The sequence below is a fragment of the Notechis scutatus genome, chromosome 1 (assembly GCF_049901735.1).
Source record: "Notechis scutatus isolate UNSWTSFEM ecotype Mainland chromosome 1, rNotScu1.2, whole genome shotgun sequence".
In the NCBI taxonomy this organism is placed as follows: Eukaryota; Metazoa; Chordata; class Lepidosauria; order Squamata; family Elapidae; genus Notechis; species Notechis scutatus.
Window position 1 is genome coordinate 72,585,772 of NC_142009.1, and position 20,515 is coordinate 72,606,286.

Genomic DNA, 20,515 nt, shown 5'->3' on the forward strand with positions numbered 1-20,515 from the left:
AAAAAGCTAAGTAGGATCATCAACCTAGTTAGTCATTGGATGGGATTATCCCAAATTGTAAGCTGAACCAAACTATCCCAAACAGTAAGCTGAACTAGGAAATAAAAATCTTTAGGAGCAATGATAGGCTACTTCTGTGTTGATGCTATCAGGCACTAAGCTAGTAAATTCAATTCAGCATAAACTTTCATGCAAATTCTAAAGCTCTGATTAAGAGAGGATTAAACTACAGGGTTTTGTGTTTCGTGTAAAACTGTTATATTGTTGGGTCTCGGGCTTTGAGTCATGACTCCTTCAAGGGGCCCCAAACAACGTAAAAAGGGGTTGCAATTTTTTTTTTATTTTCTTTTGCAAAGTCTAAAGCAAGGTTGGCCAATGCTCAATTATTTTACTTTATTGTGTGAAGACAATAACATAAATTCATTTATCATTTTAGGAGTCTGCAATATTGCAAACCTCTGCCTTGCAATAAAAACAGACTGAATTGGTATGAAGTTAAGCCCATCTGTCTGTCTGTCTATACACATACCTGTTAGCTGATGGAATGTAAGCAACAGCATATTGGCTTGGAAAGTAATATCTAGGTTAGATATCCTAACTTGCATGAAATAGTGGAATATGTTCCATCTGATGATGATTTATAAACACTAGGGTAGACTTTTCTCTTATACCTTGCCTTTATTTTCTTTCACCCTCTCTTCTTTTTCTGAAGTGCATAGTGCTACTTATTCCGAAGCAAACTGTGTGATTTATTATAAATCCTATTGTTACCTGTAACCCAGTATATTCCAATAATATCTTTTTATTATCACAAATCTGTTCTTTTAAGTAATTGCCCCTGGGGCCAACTTCCTGACAAATCAGCTGGATCAATGTCTTTGAGAGGAAGAAGAGTAGCAGCAAAAAGAATCATCTGCACTCTAATTGGGGGAAAAAACATAAATAAAAAAGATAGATGCCTCACTAGTAAATAAAAATGAGGTGAGAACAGTGGTGGTATTCGATCGGTTCGGCCACTCTGCTGTTGGGCCCACCCACCCACCTGGGCTCCCATACTCACTTTGATCTGCTGAATTTGAAGCGCAGCTGCTTTGCGCAGCACAGAAGCGTGCTGCGCAGTAGCTGGAAGCGACCGGGATCGTGCAGGCTTGCAGGAGGCAAGTTAGAACGCCTCTGCGCCTGCGCAAAGTGCGCGTTTGGTGTGCGCATGCACACAAAGAGTGTGCACGCGCGCAAAGCACACCCACCAAGCCACGTCCACCGAACCGGTGGCAACAATATTTGAATCCCACCACTGGGTGAGAACCCTGTTGTCCAGAAGACATGCCCTAATATTTAAACGCGTATCAGTTTAATCTCAGAAGCTGAATTGGTATTAAGGCTTGAAAAGCAGACTTTATTTTAAAGGCACGTTTTAATAGTAGCAGATGGTACAGTTTTCTTTGCTTCTTGTATGAACATTTACTTTTTTTGCATTTGTTTCATGGGATTGTTAGGCTTCAGATAAAATAGATTTTTCTACAAACTGTTGAGAAGAATATAACTGGCAGGAAGTTACTGCACAAAGTAATTTAGACTAGTTGTAATAAAATGTCAATATTGTTGGCATTAACCAAGAACAATTGCAACAGAACAATGAATATAGCAGAGAGCAGACACAACCTTTTAATACCATCCTAAAATATGGAACTCCCTCATAATACCCAGGCTACTAACACTGTGCCCTTTCAAAATTGGGCATTGATTTTAAGGTGAAGGCTATTATCACCATTAAGATGATGCCCTTATCATCAACCTCTTTGAATAAACTCCAGAGGATTTATGATTTTATACCACTAGAAACTCAGACTAGAATTCTTGTGCACGTTTCACATTAGAAACAACAAAACAATCTCATGTGATTATTTGGTATGACCTGGGTTTTTATTTTCTCTTGTATGTGGCTCCATTTGCACAAGCATACTAAACCCCAGTATCCATAGATGAAAGCATTACCATGCTATGAAAGCAAAAAGGAGGTGCATGGTGGGAGGTTGTAGAAGACCTGCATATAATGTTCTGAATTCTTGAAAATATTTCATGTTTTGAAAATCAAAAGATATGCTAGATTTGTTTTTTTCAAAGGCATGTTTTCTTTTCTTTTGTTTTTCCTGAGGCTTTCTAACTTGGCACTTTGGGATTATCCATTTTTAATTTAAAAAGAATAACAACAAACTGATAAGGCAGGGGGCCAGTGCAGTCTGTCACCGTATAAGCTTAATCAAGTACATATAAACAACGTAAAAACTCATCATGCTGCACACTACGTGGGCACTGCTCCTTACTGAATGTTCCTGCTAAACTTGAGAAATTGTAGTGAGGTCAGCTTATTTTTTTTCCTCAAGGAGCAAACTGGAATATATCTAATTTCATTTGCCCACAGAGTCAGTCCCCAGTTACAGATCACTTTCCCCATACAATGCTGATGAAAATGAGGTATAGTCCAGAGCTCCAGGAACAGCTCCTGGTCCCTTATACGCTGGCATACGCTTGGTGCAGTACTGAGCTTGTTCAGGTGGCAGTTCTCGGTTCAACTCTTCAGCAAGAATATATGGCTAGAAGGATTGAAAAGGAGGAATATGATGAGCTTTTCTGAAATTTCAGAATCAAAACAAGCAAACTCTCTCTCTTTGATGAGAACAAGGATGTGATTGGGCAGATACTTGGGTTATACAGATTCGCCTTCTCCAATCTGGTGTCCTCACTGCAAAATCCCGAATACTTCAAGGGCACCAGCCTGGACAAAGCTAGCACTGATCTATAATACCTTATTATGGAAGTCCATTCATTCATTCAATCAATCATTCATTGAATCCATATAGCCTTCAAACAAAGTAATTCTGGGTGGCATACAGAAAGAAACATTACAATGAATACAACCTGAAGAAAATCAATACATCAAAGGCCAACTAAAGCAGTAAACAATGACATGGCTACCAACTAAAATATGCTACAACTAAACCAACTGGGACTTAATTCAACTGGGCCCCAAGGCCTTCATAAAAGATCTGCGAAGTTGGGGCCAAATATGTATATTTGTACTAGATACGTTAAAGTATTTTCATATATAATTTTAAGGCAGCTCTTTCCCACAGCCTACATCTATATTCTACAACCTCTGAAGATTAGACTTTTCTGAACATTAAAGCCTTTATTGCAGTTGCCCAGTGAGTATGCATTATATGACACATTTCCTCAGATGGAAATATCTGTTTCGTACAGATATGCTTTAAAATTCTTTCAGCTTTATTAAAACAAACTATTGCAGATGCCCCCCAACAAAAGTGCAGCAAATAGCATAAATATGTTTTGGGGTAAAAAATGGAAAACTGGAGACTGTCTTTGAATGTCAATAACAAGTAGAAAATCTGTAGCCAACCAAAGTCCCAGTCCTTGCATCCTTATATTTAATTTCCCTAAGAGTGTCTTAGGGAAAGTGTCTTATTACATGCCCTTAGCAAAACAGGATCCCAAAAACTCAATCTTACCCCAGCCTAAAAGTTTCAATACAAATCTGTATAATATTTCAAAAAGTTAGCGTGCAAAGTTTAGGGGCTTTCATTTAGTTGGTGAAAACAATTCTGCTTTTAGCTATATTTTAAATTTCTACTCTAGGTTACAGCTCCGCTAACTTTGCATTTGGATTACTGTCCTGTCTTGCAAGGGTAAAATTTGTCAAAACAATCACAGCAAATGGAAATCCTTTCACTAACCTTATCTGAGGCTAGGATTCTGAAAGAAGCAATAACTTGTTCAGCAGTGTCAGTATCAGCAGTCTCTCTGGTCATGAAATCAATAAATGATTGAAAGGAAACCGTTCCCTGACCATTGGCATCAACCAAGGACATGATTCGGGCAAACTCAGCTTCACCCTGAAATACAATTAAAAATTAGTTATGAAAATTATAATGCAAAGAAAAATTAGAAAATTAATAAAATATTCAAGCATCATGTGTGACCTGCTAAATATCAGATATTGAGTGTTTTTAAGTATGCAAAAATGTATTAACTGTAATACAAGAATATTAAATATTCTTACATGTAAATCCATTGGAAGTATATGTTAGGCTGAATGTTCACTATGGATTTCACATAAATTGTAAAAGAAAAACATATTAAAAATAGGAAGAAATCCACTAGGATTTACTGCATTGGTTGCAATCTGGATAGTCAGGTGATCAAGACCTTGAACAAAATTGCTTCCATGCAGCCTCTCTGTAGAAATCCTGCAGTGCAGTTTGGTTTTTTGAGAAACTCCAGCAGATAAAGCATCATAAGAGACACCTAAAGCACTATTAAATGAAGACAAACAGAAATTGGACCAGATATGAGTAAGAGCCCATATTCATGCCTACATCGTGGCAGCAAATATCATTATGACGGGTCCGCCGAAGACTCTCTGAATTTGGTTGTTTTCTTGTAGATGTTTCATTACCTTAACTACAGTAGGTAACATCATCGGTGCTAGTAAGGAATGGAATCTGCCATCAATATATATTCTAGTAGTTTGCCCTATCAGAGTTGGTGGGACTGGTCTTGACTGGATATTTGTGGTCCATGGGTCTAAATCAGTCCTACATTCTGGGATTTCATCTTTAGTCTTGAATAGGATTGCCCTTCCCCGCTCAAGACTAGTATGCAATTTGAAGGTCTTCCTAGACTCACAGCTACTATTCAACAATCAGGCAGAAGATATGGTCACAAAGGCCTTCGTATAGGTTCACCCTGTGTTCCAGTTCCATCCTTTTCTCAACTGGAAGGTTCTTTATATGGTCACTCACACCTGGTCATTTCAAGGCTAGGCTAGGTTAGAATACAAGGGAAGGTGCTCTTGAAATTACATCTGGTTCAATATGAGCAGTAAGGGGTGTTTCATCATATCATCAATGCTTTATGAGCTGCAATGGTTAGCAGTTGACTTCCGGACACAGTTCAATATTTACTTGGAAGGTAAAGGTTTCCCTCGCACATACGTACTAGTTGTTTCCGTCTCTAGGGGCCAGTGCTTATCTCCGTTACAAAGCCGAAGAGCCAGTGCTGTCCAAAGACCTCTCCGTGGTCATGTGGTCGGCATGATTAAACGCCGCAGGCACACGGAATGCTGTTACCTTCCCACCAAAGTGGTCCCTATTTTTCTACTTGCCTTTTTTATATGCTTTTGAACTGCTAGGTTGGCAGAAGCTGGGACAAGTAACAGGAGCTCACTCCGTTATGTGGTGCTAGGGATTCGAACTGCCGAACTGCCAGCCTTTTTGATCGACAAGCTCAGGAACTTAGCCACTGAGCCCCCTATGCAATACAATTGGACCTAACAATTGGGTATGCTTTGAGATCCTTTAGTTAAATATTTTACCTTGTAGGACCGAGAAGGAAGACCTTTGTCGTAGCATCTGTCCTTTGGAACAGTATCTCCCCAGAGATATATGCAGCTCCTACCCTTCAAATATTTTGTAAATCCCTGAAAACTTCACTCTGTTTCTAGGCCTAAATTTAGGTTATTTGTAGAAATTCGAACAATTTTTGATTATTCATGAGTTTCTGTCTGAACAATCATATTTTTCTTTGTATTCTATTTTTTAAAATTACAAGTTATCCAGAATATTTTCGGAATCACATGCCTTCAATATCTAACAAATAAACAGACAGATAGAAAAAATATTCAATATTGAAATGTAATAGAATCTATATATGAATGCCATGGTAAATGGTTTAGTATGAATAAATATAAACAGCTGCCCGCATAGGGTTCTAGCAATTAATAAGTCTAATTCTGTACACACCCAAGAATAAAGCCCATTGTGAAGCTTGCCTCTAAGAAGATAATTTATAAACATATCTGATATACTCAGATTTTGAGTGGGTTGAACTTTTTCACCACAAGAGTTTTACAATTACATCTATAATGGTTACTTTGTTAAAGTACTTGTAATGATAAAGTTCTCTAAGTGTAACATGGGTTACTATCACAAATTAACTGCATCTTAAAATTCATACCAAATCATAACCCATTGAAATTAAGCAGGCCCTGAAATCTTCATGGTCCATCAGCCCATTTTTCTTCTGTTGGTAGGAACAAACAGTATGGAAGATTCAAGGATCAGAATAAAACCATCAGAATTTCCATAAAGGTAGAATAGGTTCATGATCAGAGGTATCAGATGTTCATTCAAGACCAAGTTGAATCAACAGAAAGCAGAAGAAAAGAAGAAGTTAGATTACATGAAGCAGAAATAATGCTAGAAAGATGCTAATGAAATATAAACAAATAAGTAAAAGAAAGGTATAAAATACAGCATTCTTAAATAAGCTGAGTTCAATTAGCAAGGTTTAAAGTAACATTTTTTAAAAGTTACACAATGCAAAAAAATAACATTTACACTTCAAGATTCTAACATTTCACTAGCCATACAAGATTGTTAAATACTGTTTTATAAAAGTGCTCAGCTAGGAACTGAAAGTACAAACTAATGGAGTCAGGAATAATTACTGCAATGATATTTAATTTTTGTATAATTTTACATGTGACTCTGATACTGTATGAAGGAATCATTGTGTATTCCATCTTGTTTTTATGAATGCTAAAATTTCTAATAAAGTGTATTCAATGAATACAGTGTATTATAGGTAATGCATAGCATGATTATTGGTTCTCTGTAATTGTGTTGTACACCATAGGATTGGGGTGGACTGGAGATTCCAGGAAAAAAACCATATTTTTTTAATCTAAGTAAACAACATTATGGAAGCTCATACCCATACATACCATTTGTTCTAGTTATTGTTGTCTGGTTTAAATTAAATAACTTCAAAAAATCAAATCAAAGAGAGTAATAATTACTTTTACTGTGCATAAGTAAGCCACTTTTCTCAGACTTAGCCTTAGTTTTATGGGCCATTATGGACTGTTGTTTACTAATTAAACTGTATGGTTATTATATTATTTTGCTTATAAGCATATTGTCTGTTTAAAAACTCTTAGGAAAAAAAGAATTCATTAGCTTAAAAGCAGTTTCATTTTAAAACTTTAAAATAGGAGGGCTGATCAATTAAGAATTATAGTTTTGCTAAGGTATGATGTTGTTTGTATATTAAGAGAACTGAAGATTGTTAAGAAAGTGGGTCAAATGGCTGAAGGCCATTTTATAATCAGATCTGATTATATATATAACAATTTTTTAACAATTAGCCCATGAGATCTGGGTTCATAGAAGATCTGGGTTCACCATTCTGCTCACAAAATTATAGGAATTTGACTTCCTATTGCTATCAAATTGAATGTTTAAGAAGACAGAGGAAGCTGATGGAACAGATGGTAAATGACCATATGAAGTGTATTTAATAGAACTCTTGGCCTTATGGGCTTATTGGTTAAAGATCATGGTTCTTTGTCTCCAAATCCTCCAACAAAAAAGCAGGAATCTTGATCATCACTATTCTGGCTTGAAACTTAGAAGTAAAGAATTAGGTCTTAAACCCACAAGCCGCCATCATCATTATCATCATCATTATCATCCCTGTTTCCCAAGCTCAGCAACCATTTTTAGCTACCAGTTTTTCATAAGGTATTTTGCATTAATGTGGGTTGCTGTGGAGCAGTGGTGACCAATCATAGTTCAAGGCTGAATGCTTCCTGCCCCAGACTTTTTAACAGACATCTTTTTTGCATTCACATATGCACAGGCCATTACACTGTTGAAATTTAGTTGCTAAATCTAGAAAAGCATTTTTTAAAACTATTTGGCAAAATACCTACCATCTTAAGTTTTAGGAAACTGGTAAAACCGAAATTATTCAAGAGAGCAGTTTGATATCTGAATGAGGCTATCTAGTTATTTATTTTTGTCATTTTTGTTTGGTTTTTGTTAGAACATATTTTTGATGGTATTTTGTGATTTTGATTATTTCCTTTGTACTCTGGGTATTTTATTGCAAATTACTAATTGTAATTTGCTGAGTGCTGTTATATTTTTTAAAAAACAGCACATATAATACAGAAATGAGCTCTATGCCATTATCATGTACATTCAGTGATTTTAATGATGTATTAATTATGTTGTGTAATTAGTTGTACTTCATTGGATGTTTACCCTCATCCCCTAATTATGAAAATGTTCATTTTAGTTCTTGTTTATCATGTAATCTCCAAACAGAAGTTCCTAGTGGCCATAATAAGTACAGAAGACGAGATCATGGTATCACTTGTACAATAAGATCAATTTACTCAAGGCAGAGCTGAGCAACTGGGTATCTGTTTTGCTAATTATCTGAATGGGGTGATAGAAAGAGCAAATATTAAAAGAAGTCTTATACACACACATGCCTGCGCGCGCGCACAGAAAGAATATATAAAGAATCCCATTACATATTCTGATCATGCTCAGGAATCCCACTTTTTCACCTGAACTTCTATACACATTAGTACACAGATAGTGTCCAAAGAACAAATGTTTGAGTTGTTCTTTGGTTATGTCAGTAGATTAGAATGGTTTCTTTCCCCTCAGGAATGAAAACGTACAGACTTCCGGTGGCGCTTCCATCAATGATCGTGCTCTGCTCTGATCCGTGTTTCCCTTGTTGGAAGGGTCCTAATGGGACCAGTGTCATTCTGACCCATCTTGGAGGGGTGGGCAAAGAGGGGGAGACGCCAGCTGGGTTGAGGGGAGCCACATCTCCCCTCCCTGGGTAGGTATTACCCCCTGGAAGACAGGGAGAAACGGCAGTCTAAAATGGCTGCCCTGAACATGAAAAGCTGCTGGGACTTAAGTTTTGTGCTGGAGCAGTGAAGTGGTGAGTGACGTGCAACCAGATAAAAGAACTTGACTTTTTCTTAACAACCCCGAGAAGAGAAAGAAAGTGCCCTCGTGTAAGAATAACACAGCGGTGAAAAGAAAATAAGAGGAAAATACAAGGTTAACAAAATTGGAACATAAAAAGCTACAATGAAATTAGAGACTAAACTTTGAATAATATAAATTGGCATTAATTAGGCATTAGATTAAATGCTGGACTTGCCTGGAATTGGTTAATATTAAGAAAATTAATTGTGGAAATGGTTGGAAATTAATGTTTATAATTAAAAGAGAAAAGAAAAGAACTTTGAAAATGATATCGATATTAAATCAATGAACTGAAATTTGAAATGCAAATTTAAAGATGAGTGAAATGGATAATGATATGAGAATATTATATAAAATTAATGGAAATGAAAGTATGACTATGTACAAGTGTTATAATCTGGAAACATGTTGCTCACATGAAAAGGTGTATAAAATTTAAAAACTAAAAAACTTTTGGAACAAAAAAAGGAATGAAAATGTACAGAGATGAAAAGGAAGATTATGGCAAAAACTTAAGAAAAATGAATACCGTAAGGACAATCAAGAACAAAGTTGTGAACCAGAACTTCTGGAATGCAGAAATTGGCTAATGGCCAGAAAAAGGAAGTGACCAGGAACAATAATTTCATATATATCTGTGGTTGTCCTGAGATGGTCCATCCCAACTCTATCCCAAGCCCCAACTCAATTTGTCAAACTTGTATCCCATTTTATTTTATAATTTCTGAGTTTTAATCGTGTACTACTCTTTTAAAAAAGGAACAGGGAGGCATGCAATATTTTTTTTGCCATTTCAATTGCACGTTAAAAAATAAATAAAATAAAACTGGTAACCGTACCCTATCAAAGTGATTAAATGATGCTCTGAATTCATTCATTTGCTGCTGAGTTATTCCTTTAGCATCTCTTGTAAGGATCTGGTTCTCAATTTCATTGATAGTTCGGGCAATGGTAGTCAGCAACAGCTCCCATCCAACCCGGATATGCTGCAACAGAAAAGAAGAAGGATACCTTAGAGCAACCCAAAGAAATAAAGTGCCAAAGACTAAAAAAGCCATAAACTTGTGAATGGTATGCTCTGGGGGCTACATTTCAACTAGTCTGTGGGACTATAACAACGTAACATTCAGAGTAATTTTTGAAAACTTGATTTAAGTCAAATGTCAATAAATTTAATTAAGAAGAGTGAACGAGATTATGGGCTGTGTTTTCTTTTTATAATTTCCTCTTCTGATCATTACAAATGTAGAGGAATTCTGGCTTTGGGGACTTTGAGCATGAGCAGTGCTGGAGTTTTGGACTGTCACCCGGATAGAAAAGAAATAGTACCCTACTTATTTTGAAATATCTTGGCTATTCCAGTTCACAAGGTGAAATACTTCCCAAACTACACCTACAGTACTGTGTCCAGTTCAGAGCTATTACATGGAAACTTTTCACCAATTCCCGCTCATTTGGACCTAGCAAAGTTTTGGAGATTCAGTCTTCAGTGAGTCCCTGAGGATTATTAATGGGTGACTTATACTATTTATAGAGCCCTACCCAGTGAGTGAAGATTGCCTGGAAAACGTTCTTTTCTGGCTCTAGCATTTGCCCTGACTTTCCTGTAACTTCCCAAAACACTTTAAGATACTGATTCTGATTAACAACCATATAAATTGTCTGGACCTTTCATATGTAAGAGACATACAAAGCCATTGGCCATGATTTACAAGCTACAAGAGCCTGGTTCTCAGATCACACTAACCCCAAAATAAAATGGCTAAATTATGACTTATGTTTTATTTCTAATTATTCCAGAATCATTCTGAAACATCAGGCTACAACTTATCATCAACCCTGGCTGCTGGTTACCAGCTCATTACTATCTTCCCTCTGGGGTGATAGTGGGCTTCTGGCTAGACAGGGTCCCACAAATTTGCCCATGATCCCATCATAGCATCAACCATCAACATATGGTCTTTATTCATTGTATTCTTCATATTTAGTATTAATCATGACATGATAAGGTTTCACTTATCATAGCAACTGTCTTTTCTACTGTCTCATCATAAATCTCTGCCTTGACAGATTACAGTAGGATATTTTAATGATATTCTTCCTTGTGGTATTTTATAAATGCAGACAAGTCCATTCGTTTCAGGCAAGTGTACAGTGGCCAGACATAAACAGAAGGTGATTTTTTGGTTTTACTTTTATATATTTTTTCAACAGATTTCCCAGTAAGAGTTGACAAGGGAAGGAATGAGACATAAGCCAAATAACCAAATTATTTGCTGTACCTCAGTGTTATCAAGAAAAGTAGGAGCAAATTCATAGTTTGTTTTAAAAGGTGTTGACAATTTAGGACTAGAAGGGCATTTCCCAACTTTGCAGTGCAACTACATTTAAGACTAGAACCTGCTGAGGCATGCAATAATTTACTCTGATGAAGCTGATTAGTACTTGGATAAATGTTTTATGGCAAAATATTTTTTTAAAAAATCATGAGTTTCCTATAACTGAAGAACATTTTAAATCTACTGTACACCACTTTTGGAATTGGTTATAACAGAATGACTGCCAAGCTAGGTGGCAGCATTTAGCCAACCTTGATTGATCTCAAGAAGCTATGCAGTTGTACTTTTTATTAGTACAATTGTAAGCCTAATTTACAATAGTCATTTAAAAAAATAATTTTAAAAACTGGAAAAAATATCCTTACTTCAGTGCAGTTGTGATTCTTTACAGGCTCATGGCTGTACTTAGACCAACATGGCCAAAAGTTAAGCAGTGTGAGGCTTGGCTGATATTTGACTGGGGGACTACCGGTTATAGGCTTAGCATGCTGTGTGATCTTAGACATTGTTGCTTAGCAAACAAACCACCATTAAGGAAATTGTGTCTATGAATCAGAGTCAGGCTTGGAGTGACTGTTATTTTTCTACCTCAAAGATTTTCCACCTGAAAGCTCTTGAAACTTCTCCAAAGCATCACAGAAAGGCTCAGTGCTATTGATATTGTCCCACTCTTTCAAGATCCATAGGATATGGACCAGGCAACAGAGCTTCTCAGAGGTGGTCCCCACTTTATGAACCACTCTTCCTGGAAGTGTAAATAACTCATTCCTGCTTATTGTTTGCAAACAAGTTAGAGCTAACTGCTTGTGTGGGCTTTTGACTTTTAGTTGGTTCTAAGGCATCTTGTTCATGTAGTTTGGTTTTATTTATGTACTCCCTCTTATATTTAACCTTTTATGTGATTGTTATCTGATAAAAGTCAGTCAGAACCAGGGTGGGATAAACGCTGAGAAAAATAACATAATGTTTTAGGATTGAATGAAAATGCCTGTGATATTTAAAAAACTACACTGAGACACTAAAGTCCCCAGTATCATTGTAAAATACATGCTGCAGCAAGACTGCATATATAAAATTAAATAAAGATTTACCTCCATGGTGTAATTGGTATGCTTATTATCAAAGACTAAAGCTTCCTGTATCAGTTGATGGTCTCCTTCTAGTTTGTCAATATTGTGCTTGTAATTAATGATATTGTGCTCCTGCTGTTTTAACTGGGTCATCTGGTCCTCTAATGGCCCTGTGATATCTACCGAGCTTCGGCCAATTTCCTGCCAGAGAGAGAAAAAGAAAGAGAAAAAGCTTTCATTATGTTGCAAAATGTTTTGGCTTATGTTAAATATTTTTTCCTCATGCACACACACACCTACACACAAAAGGACAGGCACACAAAAGGACAGGGATAGAATTTGCTTAGAATTTCTGGTCTAAAACTTCTGCAGATCTTGGTTGCATTTACCTCCATCCTGCTCTGGATCCAGGGTCCAATGACATTGGCCTGAGCAGCAAACTGACGGCGCAGGCGTTCATTGGTGTGCTGACGGGAAAGCTCCTCCTGCAGTGATTGATCTCTTACAGGCACAAGTTGTTTGACCTGCCAGGATGTAAAATTAAGTTAGTCTGTAGGTATGTCTGTTTTTATTACTTAACTTTTTTTAAAAAGAAAATTGAAAAGACCGTTCTAAAAATATACATTTTAATAAATATTAACTGCAGGCATTACTTCCTATAGAGATATTCCACTGCTTCAATTTCCAACTGTACTGCAATCTCAGGTACTGTATATTGAGTAAGTAGTTACCTTAGGGAAAACTTTGGTTATGTTTGCACATTTCTTTATGGATAATTTAGCAATTTTTTAAATCAAATAAACTAATATTCTTGGTTTGTCAGACACCCTGAGCCATAAACTTATCAGACAGGGTAATTCCCAAAGCATGATCCAGACTTAATGTCAAACAGGTTCCACTCATTAAAATAAGCAGCGCTGAATAACGTTTAGGAATTATGTGAAGTTATGCACACTAGCATATTTTGCATAATGAGATACCCCAAGAGAAGAATTCCATAAGGCCATTTAAGTACAAAGTCTGAAAGTCCTATATCCCAAATAATAACGTATGAACCCAGTGGTGGGAGATCATGCTATAATGCCAAGAAAAGTCGCTAAAGGCAAATATATCAGTGGAGATACAAACAGATTTCTTTGAAAATTAGATATTTTTTGATATATACATACCTATATCTATACGCATACATATACACACACATGCATACACATACATACACATGTGTGTATATGTATATATATGTATATGTATGTGTGTATAAACACACACACACACACAAAACTATGTTACACGTACATATTTGCTATTGGGGATTAATTACAGCCAGAATTGGAAGCCTTGGCCTGACAAATTGGAGGGGCTGTGCAAGGTTTTTGTCCATGGCTGTAATCTCTTTTCTTTCCCCTTATCTATACTTACTTTGAGGGAGTTGTCTTAAATTCATAGCCACTTTTCTTTTGGGTTGATATGATATCTAATTGCATCATTATATACAGTGTGTGTGTGTGTGTGTGTGTGTGTGTGTGTGTGTGTATGCAGAAAACAGTTTTGCTATGGTCTGGAGGGTTTAATTTAGCTAGGTGTGCCTAGGAGTGCAGCTCTACTCTAGTTTCATTTATTTTTGCCAATACAATGGTAACATGTTTCAGTGGAACGGATTTGTTTATCTCTACCAATGCATCTCTTTCTACCACAAAACCATTATATCTATTGTAATGCATCAGGAATTCTTCCACATCATATCAATCTTCTTATTCCACGATTAGGCAATTTAACAGATTAGAGAGAGTTTTTCTTTTTAAAGAAAAAAGAAAAAGGAGTACCCCTATCCTAATTAACTTTTAAAAGCAACCAATTACGAGACGAAAAATCTGCAAATTGCTGGGGCTGGACTTCATCTGTCCTACTGAACGTTATTCTCCACTGCTGAGGTTTCTCATCTTCTACCCAACAGCCCATGACAGAAACATAATGGAGCCAATGTGAAAGCAATACATCTCTGTATCATTTGTTCTGCCTGATATTAGTAGTCACATTAGCTCAGGAGTTTCTGTTTTCAGATTTTGCTTTTTTTCTCAGATGTATTCTGACCCTGGACTAATTTCTAAAGGGTAGCTGCCAGGCATACAATGCTATGTATTTGTAAAGTCTTAAGTGATAGCAGCTCCACAATTATTTTAGGAATGCATATTCTTTTTGTTGTCTTTTTCTTCTTTCATTTTGGAGCTTTGCTGGCATCCTACCTTTTGATATTAAGGTGGAAGAGACTGCTTTGGGAATCTTCAAGAACAGGGTCTCCAACCTTAGCAAGTTTAAGAATCGTGGACTTCAATTTCCAGAATTCCTCAGCCAGCTGGCTGAGGAATTCTGGGAGTTGAAGTCCACGATTCTTAAAGTTGCCAAGGTTGGAGACCCCTGTTCAAGAATATTATCTTCCCCCATTCCTCCCTGTTACTTCAGAAACATTCTTTTGAACTTTCTGAAAATAAAGCCATAAAGCTTAGACATGAATAGGCTGAACCTTATTTTCTTGCTGCCAGGCAAAGCCAACCCTATAGTACAGGTATGACCAAAATTGAGCCCAAAGTTTATGTTGCTGAGAAATTTGTTAAGTGATTTTTGCCCCATTGTATGAGTTTTCTTGCCACGTTTGTTAAACGAATCACTGCAGTTGTTAAATTAATAACACAGCTCTCAAGTGAATCTGTTTTTTTCGCATGGATTTTGCTTGTCAGAAGTTTGCAAAAGGCGATTACATGACACTACCTGGGACACTACATATGACACTACATGTCATACATGTGAGTCAGTTGTCAAGCATCCGAATGTAAATCACATGACCCTGAGGATGCTGCAACATTCATAAGTTTGAAAAATGGTCATAAGCAGAGGTGGTATTCAGCAGGTTCTGACCAGTTCTGGAGAACCAGTAGTGGAAATTTTGAGTAATTCGGAGAACCGGCAAATACCACCTCTGACTGGTTCCACCCCCATCTATTCTTTGCCTCCCAAGTCCCAGCTGATTGGCTGGGTCTTCTTTGATAGCCCTGCACAGGAGAACAGACCTGGAAAGCAGGTTAGTGGGGTGGGGAGAGGATGGGGATTTTGTAGTATCCTTCCCCCAGGAGTGGAGAGGGAATGGGAATATTACAGTATCCTTCCCCAAGCCACGCCACGTCACGCCATGCCCACCAAGCCACGCCCACAGAACCGATAGTAAACATTTTTGAATCCCACCACTTTTTGAATCCCACCACTGGTCCAGTACCATTTAACTTTGAACGGTCACTAAGCAAACTGTTGTAAGTCAAGGACTACTTGCATTCAGTAGTTGTTCATCCATTGCATGCTGTTACACAGGTAGTCCTTGACTTATAACTGCATCTGGAACCAGAACTTCTGTCTCTAAATGATGTAGTCATGAAATGAATTGCAACTGATTTTATGATCACTTTTGGTCATGGATTATAAGCAAATCATTACAGTTGCTAGCCAAATCATTCAGTTGTCTAATGAACCCAGCTTCCCCCATTGACTTTGCTTGTTGGAAGCCCTCTGGTAAGGTCACAAACAGAATTGCCGCAATTGTCGTAAATACATGCCAGTTGATGAAGCGCCTGCATTTTTAATCGCATGACAACCATGACACAGGTGTCAGCTTTGGAAGCCATATTAACACCCGCCGCTTCCATACTGCCACATTCTTGAGCCTGGGAAAATGGGAGGGGGGAATTCCTTGGAGTGTATATGGTTAGACATAATAGCATTCCTCTTCTAAGTCAAGGTCATGTTATTTCTGCACCTGGGTGAGGGAATGTCTCAAGTTGGGATGGATGGTGATTGGGACGTGATGCGATGATGGGTGGATGGATTTGTAGTTTTTAGTTATTACAAGGAAACCCGGAACTTTCAGATTTGGGATTCTCCAGATGTGCCAGTTTACTATCCAAATAAAACAGAACTTTTGAGACGATGTCTGTCTCGGAGTTATTTGTTGGAGTGGAGGTTTTCTGGAACGCTGACAACAGGGTTATGCAAGAACTGGCCATAAGTCACTTTTATTCAGCACTGTTGTTACATTGAACAGATATTAAACAAATAGTTTTAGTCAAGGGCTACCTGTACATCCCAGAACAACAGTATCTTCCACTTCCTAATACTACTTGTACTAAAGCAGAGTAAAACATTAACGAATAAACTGAAATTTTAATTATCCCAGGCAGAACCTCTTTTTTCCCCATCCTGTAATTAATCACAAACACAATCTACATACTCCTGTATTTTTGCTTCCACTTACTTTATCCCACTTAGTACGAATCTCTTCCATGGTGACTGTGCTATAAGGATTGCTGGCACTTATTCTGAGGCTGTAGCTCTGAATCACCTTCTCCACTTCATTATGGATGGACAAAATAGCTTGCCTCTCACCATCTGCTTCAGGTAGAGTGGCTTTAAATTGTTCATGGGCAGTAATTAAACTCTGAAAGAAACAAAAGGAAGAAGAAGTGGGGAGGGACCAACCTGTGGTCTGGCACTTTTCTTCTTCCTCCATCCCACCTCCTTTCCATCCCCTTTATCTATATATAAACATTTGCAAGATTGGGTAGCTGGCACTTCTGTATAATCAGTGGTGAGTAAGTACATTTCGTTTCTTGTGTCATTATAAACGGCAAACAGTGAACCTGAGAATGGGGGAAGGCCCCAAAAAAAAACACTATACAATATTTGGAAATATGGATAATAGGATCCTGATTTTCTTTTACCAAAAAAAAAGGCAAATGGTACAGCGTTTTAAAATGTACCTTCTGAGGGGAAATCTGAAGTGAAATTCAGCAGCAACAGCAGGGAAAGAGGTATATTATTACCACTTCATTCTTTTTACTCAGTATCCCAGATGCATAGATGGGTAAAAAAACTCAGATATAAATGCACAGATCAGAACAAATGAATGAATCCTTACCTTTCCCCATACACAATAGCTGCTCAAAGTTTCCTCAAACTGCATTTTTTAAAAAAACCCAGTGGTGCTCAGTTCTACTGTACCCACTCTTAATAGTATGCAACGTGTAATTAGCAGCTCTGTGCACACAAAAATGTACTATTTGTTCAAAGTTTTTTTGAAATTCTTCATGTCTTTCACATTTTGCAATTTAAGATAATTTCCATAGTGGGTTTTTGTTCCATTCACTCATGAATGGAAGAAAACTGTTAAGTAAAAACCCACCTCCACTTCTTTCTAAAGGCTCCTAGCAAAAAAAAAAAAAAAGAATGGCAAAGATATTCAATTCCATTATTGGAGATGAGGTGAGCTGGATTGGGCTCTTTCCCAAGTCTCCTCAAGTATGCAAAAGGGTCCAAGAGTGAGATACCCTCATCTATCTTGCCCTTTACCCAGGGATGGGATCCGACCGGTATAACTAGCCGTTCTGTTGCTCTGCGTTGTGCGCGCATGCGTGCGAGTCGCGCAAGTACAATTTACGAACTGCTGAGCTGCCCGGACAGCTGAGCAGCGCTGTGTGCAAGTGCACAGAGCTTGGAAAAGCTCTTTTTTCCTGCTTTTTCAACTGCAGTTGTGTCGCGCAAAGCAGCTGTGGTTGAAAAAGCAGGAAATAAAGGTCAGGCAAGAGCCTGGGCGAGCCAAAACAGCAGCAGACATAGAGTTGGTTCTATGTATGCTCTCTGTCTGCTGCTCTTCAGAATTACCGGTTCTACAGAGGTGGACAAAACCAGTAGAATCCCACCCCTGCCTCTACCTGAGGTGAGCACCCTAACCCAGAAGGAGCAGACAAGCAGCAATAAAGATAGTGAGAAGGATGCCAGTCTACTTGACAATGGAAATAAGAATTAAAATCTCTTTCCCTCCATGTTAAATTCCATGTTAAATTCAAGAGAACATTGAGTTCTGTCCCAGTCTTAGGGACCAGTGCAGTTATACATATTAAGATGATGACTAGGTTCAGAGTGACCTCGTAGCTTGTGTTGACTCCATGCACCGATAAAGGTATTTCATGTGCAGTACCAAAAATAACCAAGGAAACTGCCTGATTCCAAAAAAACTTAATTTACAAACTTGGGGATGGGTCTACCACAGGGGTGGGATCCGATAGGGTTAACTACCAGTTCGGTCATTTACAAGTTTCGGTGATTTACAATGTGCTTCCCTGCACGCTCCCGGCACGCGCCTGTAAATCATCATCAGCATGCTGCGTGCAGAGAAGCAGCCTTTCAAAAAGCCCTTTTTTCCTGCTTTTTTAACTGCAGCTGTGCCTCGCACTGCAGCTGAAGTTGAAAAAATCAGGAAATAAAGGTCAGGTAAGAGCACAGGTGGGCAGGTGGGCAAAAACATCAGCAGACATAGAACCGGTTCTATGTCTTCTGTTCTTCAGAACTACTGGTTCTACAGAGGTGGACAGAACCGGTAAAAACCCACCCCTGGTTTACCATCCAAATCCTATTACTTTTTTAATGGTTAACCAAGAAAGCAATGATATTCAAGTCAGATCATTGATCATTCTGATCAAAATCTGGTATTTCAGCCATTACACTGCACTCTTGACTTAGTCACCTGACTATTCACCCTGCCCCCCAAAAGATGTGGGTGTCAGATGGAGGAATGAGAATACTAGGAGTTACAATCCCAAATTGGAGGGTGGTTGATTAGAAAAGGCTGCTGTAATATATATTTTCAGACATAAGTAAGGTAAGCAATACTTGAAACTTTCTGAGATGAATGAAATAAGGGAATTTTCCCACAGTAAAAATAGAACAACTCTCCTTGTTGAGCTCATAATGAAGCTTTACTTTACCTGGATCTCTTCTATACTGTGAACAATGAACATATCTTGCAAATCTTCCATTGCACCTTCCATCCAGTTGTTGAATGGAGCAGCCCTCTTGGCAAACTCCAAGTGAAGTTGATCAATTGTTTCCAACAGCTTCTCTGTCCTCTTTAAAAAGACACACATAAATGGATTTAATTTACTTTTTCTTTTAGAAATGCACATTCAATTTTGGTTTCTATTTGGTTTCTATTTTTCTATTTAAAAGCTTTGCAGCTTTTAAAGATGTACCATTAACAGGCAACACAATCAGCAAGTTAAACAAATATTGCAACTTTTTTTCCTCTGTCCTTCGATTTCTTAATATCTAGCAAATGTTAGGGTGTGCATGACAGCTGTTTGTGTTTTCCTTCGGACTTTTCACATCCCTATGTGTTTTCAGTGCATTGATGGAAAAGACACAATCCCATTGGTGCTTATGGCATTTAACAGCGATACAGGGACCACGATTTTTCCCAATTCACACTACAGCTAGAACAGGCGAGGCAGTCAGTAGGCTATAAGAGATAATAAGTCAAGGCAGTTGGCAGGAAAGGAGATTGGCCTGGGCAGGAACTGCATCCCTGTTTAACACAGCTTTCCCCATTAACTCTGTTATGCGTGGGAAGATGAAGCACTAATCTTCTGGGCATAATCCAGGAAAAGTCTGATCTATTTTACCCAGTTAGCATCTGTACTATAGGCCTGGTATGCCTGATATGTATATCTGGATAGATGTCCTGGAATGAGATTGTTCCATTGAAGACAAATACTCTATGAGTATCTGACTGTTGCTGTAATTGCAATTTGTAAATTTATTGGATTTTCCCCCTATTATTTTCCCATTTCTCTTTTTTGTCATAGATGCAAATATTTAGGAGTATACGACTTTTCAAATTTCTGATGGGGCTAAAATCTGATTTCCTACCCCAATGCACTTAATTCCAAGAATGGCTTTATATGCTATACTACAGCATAATGTTTTGGCTCAAAGTATTTTGTGAACCCAACCACTGTAATTTAATCAACATGCTGTGATATATAAGCCATTATTCAACATGATCTGTACATCTATATATCTGTTTCTGCTCAAAGTTTGATAGGATATTGGAAGTGCTTCCAAGGATAAGGAGAGGCACTTTTGTTGCCAAGTGCATGAAATGAGATCACATGACCATAGGGGTGTGTGTGAGACAGTCATAACTGAGGATAGTACATAAGTAGATTTTCTGACATTTGCTGTAACTTTGAATAGTCATTAAGCAACCAGGCATAAATCAAGGACCACCTATACATTAAACCTATTTAAACAAACTTTGTCATGAACTGTAGAAAAAAGTCACATCTACATCAACCAGTTTTTCCATGCCAACTTCAGTCAGTTGGTGCTGACAATTTTTTAATATAAATCA

At 37.7% G+C, this 20,515-nt stretch overlaps 1 protein-coding gene across 1 annotated transcript in view; it reads right to left on the minus strand.

The window, feature by feature from the left end:
• Positions 1-1,369: 1,369 nt before the first annotated feature.
• Positions 1,370-20,515, minus strand: part of ACTN2 (actinin alpha 2) — a 64,260-nt gene continuing 45,114 nt past the window's right edge. The window contains exons 14-21 of the mRNA XM_026669413.2: positions 19,092-19,232; positions 16,583-16,765; positions 12,675-12,809; positions 12,307-12,486; positions 9,716-9,862; positions 6,034-6,099; positions 3,753-3,911; positions 1,370-2,594 (exon numbers count right to left, since the gene is read on the minus strand). Coding sequence (XP_026525198.1) covers positions 2,436-2,594; positions 3,753-3,911; positions 6,034-6,099; positions 9,716-9,862; positions 12,307-12,486; positions 12,675-12,809; positions 16,583-16,765; positions 19,092-19,232 — 1,170 coding nt within the window. The 3' untranslated portion in view covers positions 1,370-2,435. The remainder of the gene's footprint in view (positions 2,595-3,752; positions 3,912-6,033; positions 6,100-9,715; positions 9,863-12,306; positions 12,487-12,674; positions 12,810-16,582; positions 16,766-19,091; positions 19,233-20,515) is intronic.